This window comes from Tyto alba, unplaced genomic scaffold, assembly GCF_018691265.1.
Source record: "Tyto alba isolate M040663 unplaced genomic scaffold, T.alba_DEE_v4.0 Super-Scaffold_26, whole genome shotgun sequence".
Classification (NCBI taxonomy): Eukaryota; Metazoa; Chordata; class Aves; order Strigiformes; family Tytonidae; genus Tyto; species Tyto alba.
Genome location: NW_024881300.1, coordinates 22500556 through 22528077, shown reverse-complemented (window position 1 = coordinate 22528077; position 27522 = coordinate 22500556). Strand labels below are relative to the sequence as shown.

Sequence of the window (27522 nt, the reverse complement as noted above, 5' to 3'; positions counted from 1 at the left end):
CCCCCCCCCCCCCCCCCCCCCCCCCCCCCCCCCCCCCCCCCCCCCCCCCACCCCCCCCCCCCCCCCCCCCCCCCCCCCCTATTTCCCAGCCCCCTCACCCCACCCTTTCGTTTCCCAGCCCCCCCCGTCCCCTTTTCACTGCACAGCCCCGCCCGCCCCCCCTATTTCCCAGCCCCCCCCCCCCCCCCATCATTTCCCGGCCCCCCCCGCGCCCCCGCTCGCGGCCCCTCCCGCCCGCCAGGGGGCAGCGCCCCCCCCCCCCCCCCCCCCCGCTCACCGCAGCGCCGCGCGCCGCCCCCCCGCTCCTTCCCCGCCGCGCCCCGCCCGGCCAGACCGCCCCGCCCCGCCGCGCCCCGCCCCTCGCGGCTCCCTGCCGCCCCCTGCCGGCCGGCGGACCGCACCGCACCCGCACCCGGGCGGGGCCGCGCCTCGTGGTGGGGGGGGGGGGGGGGGGGGCAGCGGGGACGCGGAGACCCAAGGACCGGGAACCCCCCAGCCGCGCCCCACGGGCCGCTGAGCCAGAGCCCCCGGCCCCGGGATCCCTTGTCGCCGTAGCCCCAGCCCCACAGCTCCTTGCTCCCATAGCTCTCAGCCCCATAGCCCCTTGTCCCCATAGCCCGCAGCCCCATAGCTCTTTGCTCCCAGAACCCCTAGCCCCCAGCCCATAGCCCCTAGTCCCACAGCATCTTTCTCCCATTGCCCTGAGCCCCATAGTCTCCAGCCCCATAGCCCCTGTCTCCACAGCCCCCAGCCCTCAAGCTCCTTGCTCCCATAGATCCCAGCCCCATAGCTCCCAGCCTCATAGCCCCTTGTCCTCATAGCCCCCAGCCCCATAGCTCCTTGCTCCCATAGCTCTCAGCCCCATAGCCCCTTGTCCTCATAGCCCCCAGCCCCATAGCTCCTTGCTCCCATAGCTCTCAGCCCCATAGCCCCTTGCCCTCATAGTCCCCAGCCCCATAGTCCCCATCCCTATAGCACCCAGTCCCTTCCCTCGCCCCCACAGCCCAGCCCCTCTCCCCACAGGGACCCCCGGAAGGGAGCAGCAACCCCATGGCAGCACAGCCTTCCCCCCCCACCCCCCCCGGGGTCAGCCCAGCAGCCAGGCTGGAGTTGGGGGCCCCCAGAGCTGGGCCCTCCCCCCGAAAACCAGGGCGCATGCCCAGGGCTGGAGGAGCACCCTGGGGTCTGTGCCCCCACCTTGGTTGGGGGGACAAGGGGGCCAGCGCTGTCCTGGCACAGGGAGGGGGGAAGCCACCGCCCCCCACCCCACCATGGAGAAGGGTGACAGTGGGGACCCAAGGCGCAGCTGGGCCGGGGGGCACCTGCACCCTCCAGACTTGGGGGGCTGGAGGGTGTGGGGCAGTGCATGCCCTGGGGGGGGGGGGGGGCTCAGGGGCTGACATGGTGGACAGGGCATTGTCACAGCTTGGGCACAGGGGTCCCCCCTCGCTGGGAATGGCTGGGGGGGGGGGGGGCAAACCCCATGAGCTCTGTGTGTGCATGTGTGTCCCAGGAGCCGCAGACAGGTGGTACCTGGACAGCAATAAATTTATTAAGTATTCAAAAAAAATAATAGACACGAACCAGTAAAAAACGAAAAGAGGGGAGAGGCAGGAGGGCGGGGGGCAGGGGGCCGAGCCGGCTCAGGGTGGTGGGGGGGGGGGGGGGGACGGGGTCAGGAGACACCGAAGGGACGCGCAGGGGGAGCCCGGCCGGGGGGCGTCAGCGCGAAGCCGGGGTGGGGGGGTGTCTGCGGGGCAGGGGGGCGGCCTGTCGAGCATCACTTGGCGCCCTGCGCCTCCGACTCCTCCTCGTCGTCCTCGTACATCTCGCCCTCCTCCTCGGCCGTGGCGTCCTGGTACTGCTGGTACTCGGACACCAGGTCGTTCATGTTGCTCTCGGCCTCGGTGAACTCCATCTCGTCCATCCCCTCGCCTGTGTACCAGTGGAGGAAGGCTTTGCGGCGGAACATGGCCGTGAACTGCTCCGAGATGCGCTTGAAGAGCTCCTGGATGGCCGTGCTGTTGCCGATGAAGGTGGATGACATCTTCAGCCCCCGGGGAGGGATGTCGCAGACGGCCACCTTGACGTTGTTGGGGATCCACTCCACGAAGTAGGAGCTGTTCTTGCTCTGGATGGCCAACATCTGCTCGTCCACCTCCTTCATGGACATGCGGCCCCGGAAGACGGTGGCCACGGTGAGGTAGCGGCCGTGGCGGGGGTCGCAGGCGGCCATCATGTTCTTGGCGTCGAACATCTGCTGGGTGAGCTCGGGGACGGTGAGGGCGCGGTACTGCTGGCTGCCGCGGGCCGTCAGCGGGGCGAAGCCCGGCATGAAGAAGTGGAGACGCGGGAAGGGCACCATGTTGACGGCCAGCTTGCGGAGGTCGGCGTTGAGCTGGCCGGGGAAGCGGAGGGAGGTGGTGACGCCGCTCATGGTGGCCGAGACGAGGTGGTTGAGGTCGCCGTAGGTGGGGGTGGCCAGCTTGAGGGTGCGGAAGCAGATGTCGTAGAGGGCCTCGTTGTCGATGCAGTAGGTCTCGTCCGTGTTCTCCACCAGCTGGTGGATGGAGAGCGTGGCGTTGTAGGGTTCCACCACCGTGTCCGACACCTTGGGGGACGGCACCACGCTGAAAGTGTTCATGATGCGGTCGGGATACTCCTCCCGCACCTTGCTGATGAGGAGGGTGCCCATGCCGGAGCCGGTGCCGCCGCCCAGCGAGTGGGTCAGCTGGAAGCCCTGGAGGCAGTCGCAGTTCTCGCACTCCTTCCGCACCACGTCCAGCACCGAGTCCACCAGTTCGGCCCCTTCCGTGTAGTGGCCCTTAGCCCAGTTGTTCCCGGCCCCGCTCTGCCCTGTCAGAGGGGGAGGGGGGTGGAAAAAAAAAAAAAAAATAAATAAAAAGGCGTCTAATGGCCGCCGGCACCCCAACACCCACGCCGGGGAGGGGACGGGGCGCTGCCGGCGGCGGCGGCGGTGAGATCTGAAGCCGGGGCGGGGTGGGAAGGTGGAGAGGTTGGAAGGTTTGGCAGCTGTGCCGGGCCCCGCAGCGCGGGTGGGGAGGCACTCAGCGCCCCGGGAGGGGGGCTGGGGTTGGGGGTGATGGCGTGGGGGGGGGTGTGTGTGTGTGTCCCGCCCCGGGGACCTACCAAAAATGAAGTTGTCGGGGCGGAAGAGGTGGCCGAAGGCGCCGGAGCGGACGCTGTCCATCGTCCCCGGCTCCAGGTCCACCAGGATGGCGCGAGGCACGTACTTGTGAGCTGTGAGAGAGAGCCCGTGCCGGGGGGGGGACACACACCCCCCCACACCTGCTGCTCCCCCCCCACCCCACACACACCCACGGGGCGTGTGCCCCCCCGCCCCCTCCCTCCCACAGCACAAGGTCCTGTGGGGCTGGGGAGGGTGTATCGTGCCCCCCACCCTCCCCCCAAACCCCATGAGGCTGGGTGTCATGTGTATGTCCCCCCCCACACACACACACTAAAACCATGGGATGGGGGGAACCCTGCTACCCCCCCCCCCCCGCACACACAGTGGGGATCCCACAGGGCTGGGTGCCCCTGTCTGACCCCCCCAAACCCCGCTGCCCCCAGGGTTCCCCTGGGGTTGGGTGCGTGTGTCACACTCCCCCCCCCCCCTCAACCCACAGGGTCTCACGGGGTGCGCGCACCTGTGTGTGTGTGTGTGTGTGTGTGTGTGTGTGTGTGTGTGTCCCAGCGTCCCCCGGGGGTGGGTGCGTGGATCTGCGCCCCCCCCCCCCCCCGCCCCGCCCCACCCTGCCCCAGGAGACCCAGGACCTGCCTGAACTGGGGATGGGAAGGAACTGGGGCGGGGGGGTGTGTGTGTGTGTGTGTTCCTGTGGGGGTGCCGGGGGGGGGGGGGTGTCCCTGGGGAGGGGGGGGCTGTCGCTTACAGGAAGCCTCATTGTAGTAGACGCTGATGCGCTCCAGCTGCAGGTCGGAGTCGCCCACGTAGTTGCCGCTGGGGTCGATGCCGTGCTCGTCGCTGATCACCTCCCAAAACTGGGCGGGGGGGGGGCACAGAGCTCAGCGGGACCCACATACACAAAAAAACACCCCCCACCCCCCCCCCAAAAAAAAAAAAAAAATCCACCCCACCCCCCCCCCAAGGGCGGGGCGGGCGCTGTCCGCGGTGCTGAAGGGGCGGACAAAGGCGGGGGGGGGGGGGGGGCGGGGCCCTTTGTCTGCCCGGTGCGGCGGGTGGAGGGAGGGGAGGGGGGGGGGGAAAGGGGGGGGGGGGGGTGTTGGGGTCTTTGTCCGCCGCTCGGCTCCGCAGCGGCGGGGCGGGGCGCGGGACGGGATGGGACGACCCCCCCCCCCCCCAACTCCCCGTTCCGCCGTTACCTTGGCTCCGATCTGGTTGCCGCATTGCCCCGCCTGGATGTGGACGATCTCCCTCATGGTGCTGCCGGAGCGGGAGGAGGAGGAGGAGGAGGAGGAGGAGGAAGAGGAGGAGGAGGAGGAACGGGAGCAGGACCGGCACCGGGAGCGCGGGGGGCGGCCCCGCCGCCGCCGCTTTCTTTTATAGGCGCCTCGCGCCGCACCGGGCCGGGCGCTGACGTCACCGCCCCCCCCCCCCACCTCCGCAACCAATCGGCGGCCGCCGCCGCAACGCTGCGGCACCGCCCGCCCCGCCCCCGCCCCGCCGGCCCGGGGACCCCCGGGTGGGGACGGGAGGGAACCCCACCACCCCCCCCCCCCCGTGCCCCGGTACGCGGGGGGACCCCGGTACCCCCGGGATGGAGGAGGGAGGGGGGGGGGGGAGGCGAGGGCAGGGGCCACGCGTCACGGCGGGAGCATCCCGGGGCGGCGCGGGGCGGGGGGGACACAGACACACAGAGAGACACGACACCCCCCAACCCGCGCCACGGCGTGGGGGGAAGGGACAGGGCACGGGGGGGATCCCGGGGGACGGGATACACACACACACCCCCCCCCCGCCACCCTCCCACGGGGCCGGGGCGGGCGCGGCCCGAGAACAAAGGCGGCGGCGGGACCCTTTGTCCGGGGGCGGCCGTGACTGTGTGTGTCGTCCCCCCCCTCCCGAGCTCCCGTGGGGACCTGCCCCCCGCCGCCCCACGCCCGGGGCGGCTCCAACACCCCACCGGTCCCTCCCAGTCCCCGGCCTGACGACGGCAACCGGGGGAGCTTCGAATGAACGGTGGGGCCGGGAAGGGTCGACACACCCCACACACACCCCCCCACACACCCCCCCCCCAAACCCCACACTGGGGGTCCCCGGGGGCTGCACGGCCACAGCATCACTGCAAAGAGCCTTTATTGGGTACCGCGAGCCCGTTCAGCCCGGATCGGGGCGCCGGAGGGGGGACACCCCGCGGCGTATCCCGCCCGACCGTCCATCTGTCCGTCCGTCCCGCGGCGGGGGGGGTGTGGGGGGGAAGTGGGGGGAGTGGGGGGCGACCGTGGCGTTAACCCGCGTCCCGCTGCCTACCAGGAGCACAGCACCACCTCCCGCAGTGTCCGCCGGAGCTCCTGGCTCCGGAAGGCGTAGATGAGGGGGTCGATGACCGAGTTGCAGATGATGAGGATGTGGAAGAGGTTGAAGTAACTGAAGAAGCAGGTGCAGAAGGGGTTGGTGGGGCAGGTGACGATGAGGATGAGGTGGAAGAAGAAGGGCCCCCAGCAGATGAAGAAGACGCCCAGGAGGATGGTGAGGGTGACGGCTCCCTTCAGGCTGCTGCTGCGGTAGACGGTGGGCTGCTTCTGCTGGCTGGAGATGCTGCGGAGGTGGTGGCGGGCCAGGGCGAACATGTGGATGTAGAGCACCAGCATGAGGACCAGCATGAAGAGGAAGAAGCCGATGAGGCAGAGGAGGATGGCGTTGTTGCGGTAGTAGGTGATGAAGACGGTGCTGGAGACGGTGCTGGCCAGCCAGACGCTGGCCATGGTCACCACGGCCCGTTGCAGCGTCATGATGCTGTGGTAGCGCAGGGCGTAGAAGATGGTGATGTAGCGGTCCACGGCGATGACCCCCAGGAAGGAGAGGGAGGACACGACGGAGCTGCAGATGAGCAGGTCGATGACGTTGTCCATGCGGCGGACGACGCTGGCGCGGGCCACCAGCACGCCGTGCTCCAGCAGCAGCAGGAAGAGCGTCTCCGCCAGGTTGCTGACGCTCACCAGCGTGTCGGAGACGGCCAGGCAGCAGATGAAGTAGTACGTGGGCGAGTGCAGGTTCCTGTTCTTCGAGACGGCAGCCACCACCAGCAGGTTCTCCACCAGGCTCACCAGCCCCAGCGCGAGGAAGAGCCCGTTGGGGATGTCGAGCCCTTGGCACCAGGCGCTGCCGACGCCGGCCGTGGCGTTGCTCTGGCTGCCCTCGCTGGCGTTCCAGGGCTCGCGCAGCAGGCGCAGGGGGGCCAGCGTCGACATGGCCCCCGCCTCAACCCCGGGGTCCCCCCGCTTGGGGGACGAGCCCCTGGGGCCGCCCCCCACAGCGCCTGCCGGGACCCCCCGAGCCCCCGCCCTGCCCCGCCAGCGCTCCCGCGGCGCCCGGCGACGAGGCCGAGGGGACGCGGAGGAATTGATGGGGATGGAGGTGGGGTGGTGGTGGACGGGGGGGAGGGGGGGGGGGTTGGGGGTGTCCTGCTGGCGGGGGACGTGCCGGGGGGATGCCGCGCTCCTGCCGGGACCCCCGGTGTCGCGGCCGCCCTCCTCGCCAGCCCTGCCCGGCGTCCCTGCAGCCGCGCGCCCGCCGGCCCAGGGGGATGGGGAAGAAAGGGCCCTTTCTCTGCCCCACTTTAAAGCCGGCTCCCACGGCTCCTCCTCCCGAGGAGGGTGGGCACCCGCATGACGGCGGCACCCCGGCGGTGAGGGGAGCCGCTGCCGAAGCCGCCGGACCCCCGGCGCATCCCCGGGGAGCCCGACCGCTCGGGGCCACCAAAGGCCCGGGGGTCCCACGCGCCGTGGGAGGGGCCTGCGCACCCCCCGGGGCCGTGCACTTTGGGGGGGGGCCGCGTGTGTCATCGGGGTCCCCGAGCGTCCTGGAGCCCTGCGCGTGCTGGGAGGGGGGGGATCCCCGCACCCTGGGGGACTGCGTGCCTTGGGGGGGGCCCCACAGGCCTGTGCGCGCTGATGGGGGGGGGGTTGTTCACACACCCCAGGGTGTCCAGGCACCTCGGGGACCCTCCGTGGGACCTTCCCCACTGCAGGAGCCAAGCCGTACCCCTCCCCGCTCCCCTCGGGAGGTGTTTTGCCACGGGGTGAGCGATGGGTCCCACAGGGATCGCGTCAAAGGCGCCATTAAAGGCGATGCCGCGCCCCGGCAAAGCCCGGCGCCGGAGGGAGCCCGGGGAGGGGACACGGGACCCATCTGACCATCATGTGCCTTTGGTCGGTGTTGACGCCTGGAGCCGCTCGGCTGCCAAAGAGCTATTCAGGGCTGCGTGACCCCGCGGCCGTTCCCACCGGCCCGCTTCCGCTCCTGCCCGTGGGGCACCAGGAGCCCTTTCCCCGCGGCACCGGGCAGCCGGCGGCTCCGGCGCGGTTGGAAGCGGCGGCTCGGCTGGACGGGCTGGGAACGGGGGTCCCAGGCTGCCGCGGGGCCTCGCGCTCGACCCCGGCGCCGGCACGGCAAGGGAGCTCGGGCTAACGCGTGCCGCCCGGCAAGCCGAAGCCGTCGCCGGGCGAAGAGCGGCAAAACATCCCTCATCCCCGGGGAAACGCGGGCAGGAGGAATCCAGGATAACAACCCCACTGGCTTTCCCCCCAGCCCCCCACCTCGGCCCCTCCCCAGCTCCTTTCCCGGCTGCTGCTCGGCTAAAAAGCGCGCCGGTACGTGCCGTGAATTTTTAGCTTTATCATCAGAGGCTTTGAGAGCCGAGCTAGAAAACGCCGAGTCTGCAACTCCGAGCAGGCCCCGGGGAAGCGGACGGGGCTCCTGTGGGATTGGGATGTGCCGGCGGGGCTGGAGCCCCCCCCCGGGGTCTGCGCTGCCAACCTGCCCCGGCCCCATCCCCTGGGGAGGGGAGGCAGCAAAACGCTGCGGAAGAAAAGGAAGGAGAGGCAGGGGGGTGGGGGGAAAGGGTTTATTCCGGGCAGCGCGGCCTGGCTCAGCGTTAGAGCCGTATATCCACCGTTACGCAGCAGAAAAGGGAAAAAGCTTTGTGGGCAGCAGGGATGAGTTCAGGGTTTGAGCGCAGCTGACCTCATTCCTGGCTCTACAAGGTGACGGTGGGGAAAATGAGGGAGGGAGGGAGAAAACAAAGAAGGGGGGGGGGGGGGGGGGCGGGCAGGAATCCTTTTGGCTCCCAGCACAAGGAAGAGCCACTCCCCACGCACGTCTGGGAGCGCAGGGAGAGCGGTGGCTCCCAGGGGCCGTGCTGGAGCGGGGACCCCCAGGCTTTCGGTAGCAGGAGTCAGGGCCTGGTGGGCTTCGGGGTGTGGGGGGGGAAGGAGCAGCTGGAGGGCAAAAAAAAACCCCCCTCCAGCCATGAAACATGAGATCAGGAGAGTGGGCAGGGGCTACGGGAGAGCAAACGCCGGGCAGAGGGGCACTGACTCGGAGCCGAGGGCCAGCTGCTGTCAAAGAGCTCTGCCCAACCCTCCCACCAAAAGATGCGAAAGGCACCCAGGGTGGCAGCCCCCCCGCCCCAGCCGAAGCCCACCCCCCCCCCGGCAGCGAGAGCGGGGGCCTGGGGTTTGTGTGACTTTATTGGAGCGCGACGCGAGGCGGGGAGGGGCGATTACAGAAAGTTGGGGGGCAAGGAGGGGGAGAGGCGCGCTCCCGGCTCAGTCCCAGTCCCCGTCGCCTTCGGGATTGTCGTCTCGGGGGGGCTCCTGGAACTGGATGTTGGCCAGCATGTCCCGCATGGCCGCCATGAGCCTGTTCACCCCCTGGTTAAGGTCCTGCCCTGCTCCAGCCTCTTCCTCCCCGTCGTGCCTGATGTCCCCCTGCAAGAGAGCGGAGCGGGCGGGCAGGGAGCTGCCTGCAGCAGGCAGGGAAGCGAGACAACGCCGCTTGCCAAAAAAGCATCAGGGCTGCTCTGCAACCTGACGTTGACGCACTGCATCTGCCAGGAGCCACTCCCTTTGCAGAAACACGGTGCGGCGGAAACTTCTGCGTCCCGACCGACCGGCAGAAGCGCGCTGCGAGCTGCCTGCGGCGGCTGCCTGCACCTACCTGCAAGTTGAAATTCGGCAACAGCGAGCGGAAGAAGAGAGATAAAGTGCTTTCGTGGGATGGGTGATTCGTTCTGAAAGACACAAGTCGCACCACGGTTGAGGGGTGGGGGGGGCTTGGCTCTCGACCTCTCGCTGGGGGCTGAGGCGGCGCGGAGGTGCCGGAGAGAACCACGGCCCCTCCTGAGCCAGCCCTGAAGGTGGGGATTTGGGGGGGATTTGTGAGCGCAGGCAGCCAGCAGCTTGGCCAGCCTCGGGGCAAAGCGGTGGTTAAAAGCACAACCGGGTTTGCCCCGAGCTGGGTCGGCGCGTGGGAGACACGTAGGGGCTTCACCTCCGCGGTCTGCGCGCGCCACGGCCGGCTGCGCTTCAGCCTCTGTTGACCCCAAACCACCTCAGTCCGGAAGTTTTTCAGCCGCCTTTGCCTTAACGGCTGCGAACAGCCGCCGTCTCCGACGGTGACCACCAAGGGAAAGCGGCAGGACCAGTCCTGCCTGCCCGCCGGCGAGCACCACGAGCCGGGCTGCTCTTCCCCCGAGATGGAGGAGGGCATCGGCGCCGAGCACCCGCGTGCGCCCAGGCCCGGGGCTGAGGGCGCGCCGGCAACACTGTGCCAGCGCCGAAACGAGGAGCTGGAGAAGGTACCTTTCAGGTCTGGTGTAGGAAACGATGGAGTCCAGAGGAGGTAAGGGGTCGAACCCCATCACGGGCTGCGAGGTCACCTCCTGCAGTTGGGTGGGGGGAAGAAGAAAGAAGGGGTGAAGGCTGCGCCGCCGGCAGCAGCAAACGCCGAGGCGTGGGGATGGTGGGCGGGCAGCCCTTCGTGTCGGGGAGCTGCAGCCCAGCCTGCCCGCACGCGCCCGAGTGCCGCCCCGGGAAGCCGTGGGCACGGGGAGGAGGCTCCGAGGCCAGGCGGGTGCTTCTTGGTGGTGGTGGTGGTGGTGGGGAGATTTTAGGACGTGCCCAGCGCCCCGCCTGCGCATCGGGGATGCGAGTGCCATCACGCCGCGCGTCCCCCTCACCAGAGGCAGAGCTGCCGTGGCCTCCTTCATCTCCGAGAGGATGACGTGCCGGTAGATATTCCTGGGTGCGCTCTGGTACCGTATCTTCCTCCTAAAGCGGGGAGGAGGAGGAGGAGGGACGACACAGGGGATCGCACCGAGCGCGCCTCAGCACCGCCCGCCTTCCAATTCTGCTCCTCGAGGCGCGTCGCCAGCGTCCTCCTCCCCGGCGCAGGGGGGACGCGCCGTATCGGGTGGAGCCGGCCAAAGGCGAAGCCAAAGTCGCTCGGGCAGCTGCTGACCCCCCGGCGAAAGAGCAGAGCAGCTCAGCGACGCCGTTTACAGATCTCTCTCTCTCTCGCTGGCCCCGACCCCGCAGAGCAAACCGATTTTGGTTCAGGGCAAAGACCTGACGCCTCTCTCTGCCGCTCCTCAGAGCTGGGAAGCGTCTCTGAGCGCCGGCTGCCCGGCACGGCGAGCGCCCGTGAAGCCGTGCAGCCATCCCCGCCCCCGGCAGCCAGCAGCAACCCCTCCGCCCCCAGGGCACAGGCCAGGGCCGAGGCCGGGGGGGCAGCCAGCACAGCACCCCGCTCCCCAGCGAGCGAAGCTACGGCCCTTCCCTCACAAAGCAAGGGAAGAGCCTCTGCCTTCGCGGCACCGCCGGCACCAGCAGCCACTGAGCCGGCGCCGCGGCCCGGGACAGAGCTCCTCCTCTCCCCCGCAGAGCCCCCCGGCCCCGCGTTTCGTCACCCGTACGAGAGCCGCCGGCCTTCCGCCCGCCGCACTCACTTGTGCTCAGAGTCCTCCACCAGCGGGTCCCGGGCATCCACCATGCACAGCACCTCGCGGACGTTGGTCTCCAGCCAAGCCACGACGGCCGGCTCCTTCCACAGGGAGTGAGTCCTTCCCACGTAGAGGGACATCAGCTGGTTCAAGGCGGGAGGCTGGCTACGGGAGACAGCTGTTACTCAGGGCACTTCCCCTCCTTCCCGCCCGCAGGTCCCTGTGCGGGCCGGCAAGGGCTCGCCTCTGCTCTGCCCTTCGGTGTGAGAACACAAAGAGGAGGAATCGCAGGCTCCCCGCTTTGCTGTTTCCACCTAACTTCATCCAGTTTTTCTGCCTCTGTCTATTCCTGGGATACGCGTCGCCATGAGATGAAAGGGAACGCTGCCTTGACCCGAGGGGCGGGGGGGAAGAGCACCGGTGTGTTTAGGAGGACCACGTGGCAGGGAAATCCAGACTGGTAGGAGACAGCCTGCCCCGAGAGCACACACGCACGGTGCTCCCTCTTACTACACGTACCGACAAGCTTCGGTGTGAACTTCTGACCCATCTGCATTAAGGTGAGGAGGGCCTATCAGCGTTATCTGGTGGCCATTATGGAAATCCATTATCAAAGCATCTAACAGCCTACTCAGGAAAACCAAACACTCTCCTCCGCAGCTTTGTAACTCCATCGGTTGCCTGAGCAAGCAAAAGCCCCGCTACCGGCAAAAATCGATTCCTTCTCTTTACTGAGAACGTCTCCAGGGCTTACCTTATCTGAGCATTCAGCCCGAAAAAGGGATGGGACGCGACCGCGGCATCGGGCTGCACGCTGCAGTGATCCAACAGCGGCATGAGAACTGCAGGAGAAAGCCAGACAGGTCGCTGCCAGCGGCCCAGCGAGGAGCACCCGCGGGGCAGCCGGTCACCGCGGCCAGGGCTGCAGAGAGACAGCCCCATCCTGGGGGGGGGGGGGGGGCCCAGCACCCCGCCGGCGTGTGCTGGATGAGGACCCACTCCAGGAGGGGGCGAGGATGCTGCTGGGGGGGGGGGTGGGTGCTGCGTTTTGATCTCTGTGGGAGCGTTGGAAAGAGATCCAGAGTAAAGGAAACCCAAACTTTCTCCCTCCCCCACCCCTGCCCCTCCCCGTGAAATAAGGTGCAATTTTCTGCACTTTAACGCTGCTGGCCTTTGAACTGGAACAAGGGGTTTGTTTCAGTCACCACGACAAGCAGCAGAAACGATGGTTCCTGCCAACACAAACTAAACCTCTGTTTGAGAGCTGGTTATTCCTGCCCCTAGAGACACGCCCTCCTCTGGGCCCAGAGGGGCTGTGTATCTCCTTTCATGGACCGCAGCACCAACGGGATGAAAGCAGGAGTGCTGGGAGCCCAGAGAGAGCACATCTAAAGCGGAGCAGTGCCTCGGAGGGAAAGCCAAGAGAGACTCGCTGTCTCTGGTCCGAGCAACCCTGCGGTGAAACATTTTCCTGCTCCAAGACTCCGGTTTCCTCCTCCTCCCCCAACTCGCCCGCCCGTGACCGTCTCTCATGATGGGGCACATCAGCTGCGCAGCGGGGAGAGGAGCCGCTCAGCTCCCCCTGACACCGGGAGGGCTCCCGGCCGCGGGGTGGGGAGGGCTGGATCCCACCGCCGCCCCGGACGGGAGGTACGGCACGGCAGGACCTGCCGCTGCGCCCCAGCGGCCTCACCCTCTGAGCCAGGGCTCCCATCTCCCACCGACGGAGGCGAACGCCGTTTGCAACCCACGGGCAAACTGCTGCCTCGGCCTCTGAACGCGGCCCTCGCTCTCACGGGTGAAGACGGCGACAAAGCCTGCGGGGACGGACTTACCGGTGGGGACAGACTTACCGCTTGGGAACATGATCAACGCGAGCTGGATGAGCCGGGCTGCTTTCTCCCGGGCTTGGCTTATCTCCAGCTCCGAGCGCTCCTCCTGCTGGCTCAGGAAGAAATAGGCCAGCGGCACCGAGAAGGCAAAATTAGGCAGCTGGGACAAATTCCGGTGACTCTGCAGGATCGGAGAGAGATTTACCGAGAAATGATGCTCTGCAGAACGATCTCGATGCGGCCGGGCTGCACACAGGGTGGGGTTCCTTGCCCGCTGGATTAATTTCCAGCCGCTGGCTCGGTGCCCCCGCAATTGAGTAAGCAATTCTGAGTTTGTACAATTGTTTGCGGGGTACCAGGATTACAAGAACAAACCCCACCGGCTTTTACACCTCATTCCGACGCTGTTGGGATGCCAGCCCGGCTGGGAGACAGCCCCCAGAGAGCTGAGCTGGATAGGAAAACCTCATGCTCTGCGGCCCAGGAACCAGCTCTCCCCCTGTCCACCCCGGGCGACTCACCTCCCACTCCTGGAAGATGCGGGTCAGGAAGGTGTATTCTCTAGCTCGGAGGGCCAGAAAATCAATCAGCAGCAGCACACACAGTGGGTCGTTCTCTGGATCGAGGCTTCAGCAGGAGGCGAGCACAAGGGGAGGAAACAAAAAAAAATCAGTGTCACAAGAGCTGGAGTAGCTGTCCTCGTTTCTAAGTCAAACAAGACCTTCCCACGAGCGTCCAGAGCTTCTGTGACTCAGCAAGAGGCGATAACGGGGACGGGACCGTTCCCTCATGGCCAGGATGACGCTGTAACACCCTGCCCGGGCTGTGTCCCTGCAGAGGGGTGACAGTCTCCCCGTCACCACCCGGGGAGGAAGATCAAGGGCCACAAACTGAGCAGGCTGGAGCCACCGTTGCACATCTGCTCCGCCGATACTCCGGGCTCTGTGGGCCAGCCAGGCCCCAGAGCAAGGGCCACCCCAGTCCCACGTGTTTAAGCCTCCTTCTCAGCAATCCCCTCTCTGCAAAGCAGCACCACAATTAAGAGCGCGTGCCCAAAGCTAACCGGTGACGCCGCAGCTGTAAGGAGTGGAAACAAGCCCTCGCTGAGCCTGGGAGCAGTGGGACATCTCTGGGGTTTCTGTCCCACCCGGGTTAGGTGCGGTGCCTTGCTTGAAGTGGCTTCCCCCAAGCCTGAGATGCCCTGCCCCATCCCACGGGGAACGGGGTGCAGCCCTCGGCGGGGGCACCTACCTCAAAATCAGCTTGCAGAACTCCAGGGCCGTCCGGGGACAGCCCCTCTTCTCCAGGAACATCAGGTGCTTGAAGAGAGCCAGGAAAAAAGCCCTGTGTGGGGAACAGCAGCAGGGGGATTAGCGGCCAGATTTGGAGAGAAGCACCTCAGGCCGCTCAAGAATGGGGGACACAGAGTCAGCCCCAGCTCCTCGCCCCCCAAGCACCAGCGCAGCAGCCAGGGGGGTCCAGGGAACCCAGCCCGGTGCAGTCCGGGCTGCCCCAGGCCCCCCACATTCCCATCTCTCTTTTTTTTTTTTTTTTTAATCTCTTTGCACAAGTATAGGGACAGCGAACCCGTGGCCTGCTTTGCAGACTGGGGCCGACAACTCAGACAACGGGAAGCACTAAATCCCCAAAGTCTGCATCCTGCCTTGTCCCAGCCCGCGCGGGGACGGTGACGCAGAGCGGGGGCACGACGCGAATCGGGGCGGGGGGGGGGGACACACACAACTAACACCCAAACTGGGCGAGACACGGGCCGCAGCGTTCAGGTCGCAGACAGTACGAAGCCCGTCAGCAAGCGGGTGCTGGAAATCTGAGCAACCTCCAGGTACAGCAGTTCGGGAGAGATGGCTTGGGTCAGCTGGCTGGAAAATTCCCAGAATAAAAAGTCACCTTTCCCCGCAGCTGCCGAGCTGTCGTTACGTAAAGAGCTGGGCCGGGAGCAGCGCGAGTGCTGGGGACAAAGCCTGGCACAAGTGCCCAAGCACAGCTGTAAAACACGCAGCCGGTGCCTCTGTGACAAAAACAAGTGCCATTTTAGGCTAAGGGGGTACTAGTTGCCTGAGAAGGACGTGTCGGGGAAGGAATAGCTCGTGCTCCAAGAAGAAATCCCTTGGGAAAGAGGACGCTCTGCAAAGAAACCTCAGTGCAAGAGCTGCTGGTGCCCCAGCGCCCACGTGCTGCCTCGCTGAAGGGCACGGCCACCGACCGCCAGAGCTTGTCCTGACCAAAAGGGACATTCCAGCTCCACCCCCCCCCACCCCCCAGCAGATGTCATAAATTCGGGTCTCCGTGTCCCACGCGGGCCAGGGGATGCCACGAGGGCTCCGGGGCGGCCGCGCTGGCCGCCTACCTGTTCTCCGGCCGCCGGTAATCCAGCCTGCAGGTCCCGCTGGTGAGGCTGAAGACGGGGTGGAAGGCGCACTCCAGGCTGTACAGCGCCCGCTCTGCGGGCAGCGGGGACAGCGTCAGGGCAGGCCACCGCCCCGGCACGCCCCGCGGCCCCCACCGAACCACCCGGCCCACCCCCCTAACCGAGAGCTCCGGCACTCATGAAACCAGCTCGTCCCCAGCCCAGCAACGCGCAAAGCTGCTTCACAGGACGTGGCTGCAGCGGATACACGGGCCACCGACAGCCCCGTCCGCGGGTGTTAGATCACGCTTCGAAAATTTCTTTTGGTGGAAAAAAAAAAAAAAAAAATAACTTTTCTGGGTGAAAAATAACTCCTCCGGGGGGAGGCTGGTACGGCTGCCTCTGCCACAACCACCCTCACACCGGGAAGCCAAAGATCCTGTCCTGGCTTCGCCTCTCGTCATGCTGAAAAGCACATGGCCCCCGTTACCAAGCAGCACAGACCACACCAGGCTGCGGCACAGCGGTCCGAGGGGCAGCTGCCTCCTGCCCCCAAGCAGAGGCCCCCCCCACACTGACCCAAAGGGTAGAGCAGGCCGGCCCGGAGGGCTGGGTGGGCTCCCCGCAGAGCTGGCGGGGTTCCTGGGGGGGCCCTCGCACTGCTGTATCGTGTAGCTACTAAATCAGACCTTCCTCCTGCCAGGGACAGCCCGCAGGTGGGACACCCCCCCCCCCCCCCAGCCACGTCCAGACAATCCCTCCGTTCATTTGGAAGGCGAACGCTAACGAGCTTTTGCCCCGAAGACACGTCCAGCTCTAAAAGCCCCCACCAAAAGCCACTGGTGTGCAGGTTCACAAAAAGCCGAGCGCTCACAGTCCCAGAGTCAAGGCGACCCTTCTGGCTCGCTGCTTCCCCGTCAGAACCCAACCGAAACGGAACCAAAAGCCCTCTGGTTACTAATTCACGCCAGCACATCTCCTCCTCACCTCAGCTCTTACCTATGAGATCACGGGCCATCTCCTGGTCCTCCTGCATCCGGCACACGTCGCTGAGCTGCAGAAGGGAGTCCACGTGGTACGGGTTCATCTGAAGCAGCAGCTACAGGAGAGCAGGAGCTCGGTTACACGCTGGCACAAATCGCCGGGTTCTCGCGCGCTTTGCCTACGAGGCAAGCCCCGTCAGCAGGGCAGGGAGGCAAAACAGAAAGGGGCTGCTCTGGCCCCTGGGTCTGCAGGTGAAGAAATCCTGCCTCGCGCCACCAGAGAGCCAAGCTCAGACTGTCGTGCGAGGCTGGGGACGCACCTCCCGCGGCAGGCTAAAACTGGGGAGTCGGAGAAAGTTAAGATCTTGCCCTGTCTCCAAGAGCAGACGCCTGGGGAAGAGGGCGCGAAGCTGGGCACACGTGAGGACGCCCAGCACGCTCTAAGCTGACAAGCTTTAGGGGTCCAGGGACACCCCTCACCCCCCCCCCAGCTGTCAAAGATGTCATTTATAGTAACGGTGCCTCCTCTCGTGAATTTGCTCGCTTGCTGACCCAGGCCCCTTGCCAGCACCCCAGCTGGGAGCTCTCCCCCCACCCCACGCAGGATCCTCGCAGCTTCCCTCGGGCAGCTCCCTGCCAGTCGACCCAGCTTTTCCAGCGCCGGGCCTTTGATCATCCCTGCTGCCCTCTGAATCTCGCCCAGCTCCACCGTACCCTTCTGAAGGCGAGGGCCCAGAACTGCACACAATAGTCAAGGTACAGGCAGCAGGCATAATTGCATTTTTGTTTTATTCTCTATCCCTTAACAATTCTGAGCATTTATTTGATTGGGCTTTTGCTTCCTGCGGACACCGCGAGGACGTTTTGATGCATCTATTACAATTCCAGGATCTAGCTCCTGAATTATAATGGATTAAAAATATTTTTTTCCAGGCTTCAGAATAGAAGTTTAACCACACCTGAAAAACCTCTGCATTACTCACTGATGATCCTGTACACGGGCTACTTTTTAACAAGTACCTAAAACACAGTTTCAATATGAAAATACTGAAGCTACTTCAAATCTCCTCGTAGTTTAGTTTTGGCATTATTTTTTTTTTCCCCCCAAACTGAAAAATAGAGCTTCAAAAGCTCCAGAAGCTGTACGGCTGCAGGGTGCTGGCCAGTGTGACCACCTACAGCACAAAGCCTTTATGTTCCAGGCTGCCCCAGGCCAGAGCCTTTGCCTCAGTGCCACTTGCCCAACGTTTTACCCCTTCCTTGCTTGCTCTTAAGTTCCTTTCTAGTCCTCCTTTTTAGAAGGGATGGAGCCCCCAGGGTCACTACGATGGGAAAAAGTGCTCTTCACACACTTACACGCTCACCAACAAGACCCTTTTAACCCCCTAGCAAGAGCAGAAAAAGCCCTCACTGAGCAAGGCCCCCCCCCCCCCCCCCCCCAAAAATAACATTTTGCATGCTGAAACCACAGCAGCAAGGCAGGTCTGGGCTCCAGCTACGTTGCAACTGGTTATCACAGATAAACTGGTTGCAGGTTTGAAGTACTTCTGGCGTCGGTGAACCCGTCTGTTAGATTTTACGCGTCAGAGAGAAGTGGAAGACTAAAGCTGTAGGAGTATCTTCAAACGTAGCCAGACCTACTTAACTGGGACAGAGCACAGCCTAAAATGTAGCAGGGAAAAGCCGTCCCGCTCTGCACAGCCACGTGGGACCGTGTTTGAGCTGTCCTTAGGACGCTGGCTCTCAGGCTGATCACTGCTCCACAGGAATTACCTTGCACTATTTAATGCGAACCCCTCAGTCCAGTCAGCAGGCAGAACTGATGAGCTGGAAAGAGCCGTGGCCATGAGCAGAGGGTGGGAGAGCAGAAGGAAGTAAACTTTATTTAGTAGACAATGGCCTCTTTAAGAAGCTTCTCCCGGGCACGTATCTGAGCTCATGTGGCCAGGGTTTGCAGAGCAAAAATACCTCGGTTATGGTTCAGTAGGGTGCAGAGCAATTTTACTGTTGCTTATCACTACAAACCACAAATGTTACTATACACTTTAATGAGCTTGGACACGCATGAAGAACTTTCAACACAAAGACTGTTTTGCTGAAATACCAAGAAAAGACATATTTTTGATCCATGCAAGAGTTTATAAATACAACAGCTGTTAGTTTAGATTCCCATTTAAAGATGGGTTTATACAGTATTTCCCCTTTCCCAGCTGAAGAGCCGAGACAAGGGAGCTTTATTCCTGCTCTTTCAGCCAAATGGTCAGGTCCTGCAGGCTCCTCTTCCAGATGGCTACCTGGCATGCTCTCGGGCAGAGCCACCAGCCACTGGACCTCCCTCCCACCAAGGTGGCCACTTGTCTCATTCACAAGGTGAAAGCAGAGCTCAGAAAGCACCGCGGCCTCGCCCCGCGTGGTGGGGGCGGAGGGTTCTACCGCTCAGAACGAGACTGGCAAAAAACAAGCACCGGGATGCATCTGCCCACCTCCCCTGCCAGGGCCGGGGGCTGCAGGAGGTAACAGCACGGGCAACCCAACGTCACGACATACCACAATGTTGTTGGGGTCCATGGACTCGACAGCGTCCAGGAACTTGAACTGCACTTGCTGGTACTCGCGATGGTGCTCGAACGTGAAGTGCTGCACTCCCCTCCTGGTGTCCACCAGCTGCATGGCAATACCTGGAGGGTGCACGGGGAGACGTGGGCACCGCTGCTGCCGGCCTGCCCACGCAGCGGCAAGAGCAGCTTCTTCTGCTCCCTTACCACGCAGAAAGCTCATTCGCATCACGGGGTGCCCAGTCAGATGCGTTTTCAGAAGCTCCTAGAGAACCCCACTCCATTCCCTCCGCTCTCGAGTCAAAGTCCAACACCCACCCAAGAAGCCCAGGCAGCTTGCCCTCCCCACGGATATTTCTCATTCCCCAGCCATACTGCTGTTAAGAAGGGAAGCGCTCATCACCCGCGACCTCTGATAAGTGGGGGAAAAAAAAAAAAAAGGCTCAAGCTCTACGATACGGCAGCGCTCTCCCTGTTGAGGGAGGAGGTATTCCCACCAGCTGATGAGCTGTTCCCCTTCTGCCTCAGCCAGCGTGAAGCCTGGGCCTGGCAGCTGATGAAAAGCAGCTCCAGAAAAGCCCAGCTGGCCGGAGCAGCCCCCCCCGGGCCAGCGCGGGCCCGCGGCACGGTGTTGGCTGGCGGTGGGAGGTGGCACCCAGAGCCTCACCTGTTTTGCTGTAGCGCGGCCAGGTGTTCTTGGGAGCCGTCAGCCACGTGCTGCGGACGTACTGGCGCTGCCTCTGCCTCGGCCTGAGGGAATAAACACGAGGAGTCACGGTTTCTCGGTACCGACAGAATGAGGAGGGCTGAAACCAGCCAGAAAAAAAAAAAAGGACAGTTTAGGGAAAGAAAAAAGAAAAAAAAAAAAAAAGAAAAAAAGAAGAGATCCAACGCTTTCCCCAGCTGCAGCCCTGCCACACAGAAATTTTGCCCAGAGCTTTAACATGTTTGCCTTTAAGACACAATCTACCTTCGCTCAGGCTTTGCCTTACTTGAACCATTCCTCTTTGGCCCAGCCGGTGCCTCCAGCATTTCCACTTCAATAGCTTCTCTCCCCTGTTTTTATTCCCGCCAAGTTCTCAGCTGCCTCTTTGTTTCAAACAGTTTCCCAGGTGCAATTAAGAGAGCTCCATAACCCTCTGACTCATCTCTCTTCCCAGCAGTGCCTTCAAATGTCAACTCATTGAGTTTAAGCTCTGCTCACAAATGCAACCGATTTACTGGTTCGGGGCAGGAGGAATTCAGAAATCGAGGCTATTCTAAGGAAGTCATGTCTCCTCAGCAAGGGACTGCTGCTTCTTCCTCAAGCACTAAATATTCTTCTACAGACTTCCAGAGGTGGCTTCTGCTTCCACCATCACTGCTCTGAGCTCATACCCTTCTTACATCCACATTCTTCAACCAGCTCATGAAAGTGGGGATTTTCTGGGTAACTGACCACAGTGCAATGGGTAACTGCACAGAGACCTCACACTCAAGCAGTAGGTTCCCTGAGCCCCTGAAAGCAAGTGCACCAGACTGCCTGGAAAGTATTCAGGGTCCCCTCTGTAAGACATCAGAGGCTTTGGAACAGCAACAAGAGACAAATGCTGGAGAAAGAAAAAAAAAAAAAAAAAATCTAAGAGTCTATGAATGGACTTTAGAAGGGTGTTTTGACAGTAAATGAGAGGGGAAATCAGCAGCCAAAAAGCAAATGCTAGCAAAAGCCTGGCGAAGTCTCACTCCCTGCCTCACACATACCACAGAAAAATATCCTCCTGTCCCAACAGGACGACTACTAAATGAGTAAGACACCCTGAACCCTGGATTCCCTGTCCAGGTGTGGCACTGGGGGCTCAGTAAGGTGTACCAGGGGAAGGAGAGAAACACTGACTCGGACTTTGGAAGGGTTTAATATTAAATTCTGGACTAACCTCTGATCACCAAGAACAGCGCGAGCTCCAAAGTATCTCTTCAACTCGTTCTCCGGATTCAAGTTTCTGAGAAGGTTGAAACAAGAAAGAAAAGCTACTGTCAGTTAAACATAACCAAAAGTCTCACACTCGTGTCTTCTCCATCAACACCAAGTGCTCTGTTCCTCAAACTGTCCCTGGCCAAGCCCCCACACTGTCACACACAGAGAAAGGAGACTAAAAATGGTCAGAATAGGAGGCACTGAAAGCCCTGCTCAAGCAGATGCATGCTTGCTTTGTGCTCTGCTCCAGAGACGACGCCGAGCTGGGGAATACTGCTGCTGCCCTCTCCAGGGTACTCCCAGGACAGCTTCTGTTCAGGAGAAACCTGGAAAACACGAGATGCCTGCTGCCGGGTCTAGCAGCAGCAGCCTGCAATCAGGGCAAGCTCTCTAACCCCTGCACGGAGGCTGGCAACGAATAAAACACAATTTTTTAATACAAAGATCTTGTATCGGAGCACGACAACACCTACATTGATCTAACATTTGGCCCAGAGAACGGAGGTGTGTTTGAGAGGGATTTCTCTCTGCTGACCTGTGAGAAGGGTTTGAAGAGAGGGAGTGGGAAGGCTGAGCTCTGGCTAGCCTCACCCACTCAGAGATTATCCAGCGCTCAGAGGTTTCTGATCAGTGTTTACTTGACCAGAGAAGTCACTGAAGTTTAAAGCCACCTCTAGGTAAACATTCTGCCTTTACTGCAGTGTCCCTGAACAGGCTGCGCCAGCAGCGAGCACCCACCAGCCTAGAATCAGTTTTAATGCAGCATGACTGGAGGTTTCAAAATTGGGACGGGTAACTCGTCCCAGCTCCAAGTTTAAATGTTTTCTCCAACAGCAGAAGGAGCTGCCAGTGTCTGCACCAGCCCAGGGCTCCGAAACATGCTGGATGCACCAGCCAACAGGCTCCCCTGTGTGATACAGGCCCAGATGTTACAGATAGTCTGAGGCAGATTCATTCTTCAGCTCTTGGGCACGCTCGGCACTTAAGTCTATTTTGTTGACAGTGACATGCCGGAAAGGTTACACAAGTCTAACTTGCTTTTCTGGTGAAATTAGCTCCTGGCACTGCTTGGCCCTCCTCGGAGGACAGCGCATGCTGTACCAGGGCCTGCGGCTCACAGCACCCAGTCTGAATGCAGCCGCTCACCTGGCCCGAATGGGATGTCAAAGCTTTATGCACCAGGGCTCTCAGCAGCTCTGCAGAGATTCTCCTACAGAGTCATGGCGTGTTTTAGGCTGGAAGGCACCTCTGGAGGCTAATCTGGCCCAGTCACCCACTCAGACCAGGCTTGAGAGCGGAGAATACCACTCACTGCTCAAAACCAAACACAGCTCTAAGAGCAGCAGCTAGAAACGGGGATGTGCACAACCATTAGCACAATCCCTTTCAAACAAGGTCCTGCATGCACGGCCAGATCATGCTGGTAGGCTCCCAACTCCCTTCCTCAGGGGAACGGATATCCCTGCAACGCCCAAGGCCAAAAATCAAGAAGGAAGCAAGCACTACCTGTGCTCTACGTAGAGCAGAGGCCTGCTGTCAGCGATGATTCCACTCTGGCTCTGCTGTGAGAGCCCACTGCTATCCTCAATCTTCTCCAGCAGACTGTCGATGTCTTCCAGGTCATTGTCTTCCTTAAGATAGGCACACGCAAAGACAAGGCAGTTATTACAGAATGAGTCACCGCAGCACACGGGTCACCCAGCAGAGATCACACCCAGCCGCCTCCGCGTCCTTCGGCTCATCCCGATCTCGACACCGGTGCAGCCCCTCGTACTCAGGCCGCCTGCTCTCCACTCAGCACCCTTACCCACCCAGAGCCTGCTCTCCCTGCCCAACGGCCCCTGGAAGGGCTGGCTCTGCTTCCCTGCTTGCTCAAGGTATCACAGGGCTGCTGCTCTTCACACCGTCACGCGTCCGAACGTGCCAGCTGAACGTAGGTAGCATGGGCAAGAGCTGGCAGGCTGTCCGGTCTCTGGTCTGCCCCTTCCTACCCAGCCTGTGCTGTGCATCGTCTGGTTTATCTCTACTACAATCCCTAGAGCATCATTAAACGTTGAGGTGCTGATCTTAATCATAAACATTTAAATAGTCAGCCTTCACTATCTACTTTCCACAGAAATGCTACATTACCACTGTTGACCCTTGTAGTAAGATATATCAAAACACTCGCGTGATTTTAACCCAACTCAAATGTACTGCACTCCTGCTTTCTCTGTCTTCTAGCAACCCAAGGAATATATCCAGCGGTGCGTATTCAACAGTTGTATAACATTTTTATCCCGATTTTCCTCTATTTTTCCCCCACAAATAGCAAGTGACGCATCTCTTCTGCGGCTGTTTCACATCCTCCTCATGATGTATGTGGGTGGAACATGGAATTCCATTCATGACACCCAAACAGCCCTGCGAGCTTGCCTTTTCCAGCTAAATATAGCCACTCCACGTGGAGTGGATACATGACAAGTTTATAACGTGCTTTGCATTTAAGTGCTTGAACAAAGGTGGTATTATCTCCAGTTGGCAAATCAAACTGCCTAGATCTGGGTAAGAAGTTTCCCGAGAGCCTGCAGCTGGCAGATGTCACCCTATTGCTTGCTATTTTTGGACTGGGAGAGGAAACGGGCTCTTTGATCGGGTTCCCTGCTGCAGTAACTCGCCCCGAGCTCGCCCGGCTGAATTCCCGGGGAGGAGACGGCCAGCCGGGCTCCCGCACCGCAGTCACGGCTCACCCGCTCAGCACTTCAGCATCCCACAGCTCGGGATGTTCAGCAAAGGTTCTCCCCGAGGGAATAGTTAAGACTCTTAAATCTTAACAGAAAATTTGTTCCCGCTTAACTTCTATTGAATTTAAAAGACCGATCCATTTAGTCTCCTAGCCCACCTCAAGCAGGTAACTATATTCAGGCATACATTCGTCTCTTATAGTTTTACCCAGCACAGACACTGGATAAAGTTTGCACTCCAAGCACACTTCCTTAGGGGTAGACAGCTCAGCCAGAGGTAATCACTGTCCCCTTGCTCCCCTCACCGCTGAGGGGCCGAACTCAGCGACGGCGCGTGGCTGCGCACGGGGGAGAAGGGACCGTGAACGAGGGCTGGCGGCGAGAGCTCGGCACGGCTCTGCAGAGCCCGGAGAGCTACCTAAGTAGGGCAAGGAAAATAGAATGAAAATGGAAAAATCCCTCCCCGTGCAAAGCCTCGAAGCAGAGATGAAAGGAGATGCCGCTGCGAGGATTTCAGCCCTAAGCATCTGCAGCAGAGCTGCGCCGGCCCCGGCTGCTTGAGGAACCACAGTCACAAGGTGCTGTTGACATTTCACAATTTTAAACGGGTACAATGCAAAAAGGAGCACTTTGGCCTCAAAGCATTTTCTGCAACCACCTCGGAGTTGCCGCTTTTTCAACCCCAAAGGGCAAATTAGCACAGTCACTAAATCTCAGAGCAAATGCAGACATACCAGAGTCTCCCCTGCCGAAGTTTTCTTGGTTTTCCTTTTCTTTTTTTTCTTTCGTGGCTTGTTACTCAACATAGGCTGCAAAGGGAAACGGAGCAGCTGTCAGAGCACGCCCACAGACCGCAGGGGTGAAAGCTCCATGGGGAGAAGAGCATTTCCCACAGGGATTGCCACGCCAGGAGGGCCCCTAAATGAAACAAACATCCATCCTTTCAAGTTTGTCAGCAAGCGGAAATTAAGACACATGGAGAAAATGGAGTAAAGCACCAAAGGTTTACAAATGTGAGGGTTAAACCTCATCTGACTTTCACATCAATGTCTGAGACTGCAAAATCAGGCAAGAGATGGTTTCGATATGCCCGGTGTGGAAGAAACGTTTCAGTCTCTAGGATAAACTTTATTTCTGTCCTTCTAGTGAGCACGGCAGTTTCATCAGTCGCTCCAATTTCCACAGAAAGCAACACCTGCCCAAAAGCACGCTGCCATACAGCCTCCTCTCGCTGCAGACGCAGCCACTTCAGCTCACGATGCTGCGTGGCATTCCTTAACCCGACAGGCACGCTGCTCTCCACTCTGCCCCAGGGCGTACAGAGCTAAAAAGCCCATTTCCAAGATTTACGCAGGCAATACAGCGAGGAACAGCGTTACCAGAACAACCCCGCAGCTCCCGAGCGGATTTCAAAACCAGGGGAACGTGCAGCCCCGACGTGGATCTATCAAACAGCAGGGAGATGCCTGCCGAGGGCTCCCCTTTTCTACTCGGGAAGCTCCGAGAAGAGCAGCAGGGCGACCCTGCAGAATTTACAGAATTCACTGGGTCAGGGCCCACCGGAGCCACCGCTCACACGGGGACCAGCCGAGCAGAGCTCACTCTGCACATCCAGAGTGTTCCCAAGCCCCAGGGCTGGCTGAGGCCACCAGCACTGCTGGGCCATGCACTGACAGAGGTCTTTGCTCCTCTGGCCACACTACCTGGCACCCAAACCCCACGGGCACACACCCCGAAGGCCGAGCCCTAACGGGTGAGGCCAGGGGGCCAATCTCCCTCCGCTCCCCCGACCCTCATCTCCAGCAAGGTATGAGCTAGACTTGCAACGTCCAGTTGTTAATTAAAACGTCCATTTCCTTACGTGCTTCCACAAGGAGACACATCTGAGCCAACACAGACCACAGGAGGGAATCTTAGCACAAAACAACAGCAAAACGCTACAGGGAAGAAAAAGTTCAGCATTTAGTTCATACTACTTGGGAGTCTTCACGTCACCCACTGCAAAACAAACACTTCCCTCACTTCACTGAGCATTTACCCACCAGCCCAGCCCCAGGCAGGGTGCAGATCTCGATTAATTGTGCAGCAAAGGGGGCAGAGAAGCAAATCAGAGCCCCCAGCTGCTTTCCTTCTCACGTGCTCCGCCTGACCGCAGAGCTCATGAGGACACAGCACAAGGTTTTCCTCGACAACCTTCCTCTCTGCAGCTGTAAAACCTCCCCGGATCCTAAGCACAAAGCCTAGAGCACCAAACTTCTCACTCTCCTCCAGATCTGGAGCCCCAAGCACTTGGGTTTAAGCTTCCTGCATGTCTCTCGCCCCTGAGGCTCACATCCTCAGCCTCCAACAAAACCCGGGCACAAGGGAAAAGGAAAACACTTGTCTGTCACCACAAAGCTCCTCAGCGCACACAGGGAGAGGAAACCTTCACTCCACACCTCACGTGGCGACCACCATCACTAAACCCCTGTGGTTTAGTTACCGTTTGGTCCGGCTGCTCTGCCTCCTCCCCATCTCTCTGCCCGTCGCCTTCAGTCTTTTCGGTTACAGCCCCTTCGTTGTTCCTTCCTGCTGCATCCCACCCACTGAGCCGGGCGGCCGCTGGCTCCTCGCCGGACGGCGGCTCATCCTCCGACTCCTCGGCGGTGATCTGCGCAAACAGACGGACAAGCTGCAGAGAGAGCCGGTGCGGGGCTGTGCTCTGCCCCCTCCTGCGCCCTGGGGGACTGAATTCCCCAGGGATCCGATCTGTTCCACTCCCACCTGCAAACGGGAAAGGAAAAGCGTCGCAGAAGCAGCGCGGGGCTCAGCTGCCCAAGCGGCTTCTCCAGGGCCACAGCGACGTGTCCAACGCATGGCGCAGCCGGCGGGAACAGGGCCCTGCCTGGACTCTGCTCTTCCTTGGGAAGAGCCTCCAAAACCAGACTCGCCTACGCTCACACAGCCAGGCCTTGGGGGAGGTGAGGGAGCCACTGGGGCTGGCCGAAGTGCCCGGAAAGATGAGGCTCTGTCACCCCCAGGACCCATCTGTGCCATCAGAACCCCCAACCTCCAGCACTGGGCTCTCACGGAGCTGGGAAGGTGGCAGGAACGTTCCTAAAACCAGCTGCACCCACTGTTTGACCGCCCCGATATTCAGACTCAGCTCTGACAACACCCCAACCCAGTCTCGCTCCAATCCCCTCCCAGTTCAGCCCCAGCTGCTGCCCCCTCAAGCCTCCCCCACCCCCCAGCTCCCTTCTTTTCTCACCCCCACGCTGAGTCTCCCTCAGTCACCCCCAGCCCCAGCCCCTCCTCAGTCCCACCCCCAACCCCCGACTCCAAATCACTCCCTCCCCCAAAATGCCACTTCAGTGACTCCCACCCCCCCCCACCATCCCCCGGGGCCACTGCCACCCAGCTTCCCTGATCCCTCCCGTCACCCCCCAACCCCCCCTCAGCCACCACCCCCAAATGACACACCCCCCCCCCCCCCCCTCACCAGCTCGAAGCGGTTGCTGACGCCGCTGCGGGACGGCCCGCGATGCCCCTTCGCGGGAGCGACCGCCGGTGGCAGCGGCGGCGTCAGCCCCTCCCTGCCGCGCTCAGGACCGGTGCCCAAGCCCAGCTCGCCCAGGCCGGGCTCCTCCTGGCCCCGCTGCTCGCCCCGCAGCCGCCGCAGGGCCCGTCGCGACATGGAGCGCACCCCCCCACCACCTTTCCCCTCGGCGACACACCGCGCCTGCGCAGTCCCGCCTCGCCCCATTGCGCAGGCGCGGCGCCCAGCGCCTGCGCAGATCCTCCCCGCCCAGCTCGTCTCACGAAGCTGCGCATGCGCGGGCACCGCCTCCCGGCTTTTTTTTTCCCCCCCACTGCGCATGCGCATCAGCCGACGGCACGCCTGCCCCTTCCCTCTGTACTGCGCAGGCGCAGTGCACAGCGAGCCGGGACCTGCTTCGCGCCCCACGAGAGCATCGCGTGAAATATGTCTCGGGGTGGCGTGGGATCACGGCGGGGCACAGCCCCGGGGACACGGGTGGGACCCGGCGTACAGCGGGGCGTGGACCCGGGGGTTGAGACACACAGCGGGGCTGGGGGTGTGGGAAGGAGGGGGGCGGGATTTTCCCACGCGCCCTGTGCGGGGTCACCCGTGGGGCACGGCTGGGGAGGTGGGCAGCGAGG

At 61.9% G+C, this 27522-nt stretch overlaps 2 protein-coding genes across 3 annotated transcripts; both read right to left on the bottom strand.

Moving 5' to 3' along the window:
* Positions 1 to 1530: 1530 nt before the first annotated feature.
* Positions 1531 to 6429, bottom strand: TUBB3 (tubulin beta 3 class III). The gene is made up of 5 exons (XM_042797331.1): positions 5474 to 6429; positions 4366 to 4576; positions 3915 to 4023; positions 3151 to 3261; positions 1531 to 2856 (listed from the first exon to the last, which is right to left on the bottom strand). Exons 1-5 carry the CDS (start codon positions 6412 to 6414, stop codon positions 1781 to 1783), a joined length of 2448 nt encoding a protein of 815 aa, XP_042653265.1. The 5' UTR covers positions 6415 to 6429; the 3' UTR covers positions 1531 to 1780.
* Positions 6430 to 8676: 2247 nt separating this feature from the next.
* Positions 8677 to 27075, bottom strand: TCF25 (transcription factor 25). 2 transcript variants are annotated; one of them, XM_042797634.1, is made up of 18 exons: positions 26843 to 27075; positions 25844 to 26011; positions 24096 to 24170; positions 22145 to 22269; positions 20598 to 20663; positions 19352 to 19434; positions 18677 to 18807; positions 16146 to 16245; positions 15147 to 15240; positions 14030 to 14122; positions 13300 to 13405; positions 12800 to 12959; positions 11701 to 11788; positions 10953 to 11111; positions 10185 to 10275; positions 9808 to 9887; positions 9164 to 9236; positions 8677 to 8934 (listed from the first exon to the last, which is right to left on the bottom strand). In XM_042797634.1, exons 1-18 carry the CDS (start codon positions 27035 to 27037, stop codon positions 8773 to 8775), a joined length of 2049 nt encoding a protein of 682 aa, XP_042653568.1. In that variant the 5' UTR covers positions 27038 to 27075; the 3' UTR covers positions 8677 to 8772. The 2 variants fall into 2 exon arrangements, with proteins under 2 accessions (XP_042653568.1, XP_042653569.1); XM_042797635.1 differs by lacking the exon at positions 26843 to 27075 and adding an exon at positions 25223 to 25298 and having other exon boundaries at positions 25844 to 25988.
* Between the last annotated feature and the right edge of the window lie 447 nt (positions 27076 to 27522).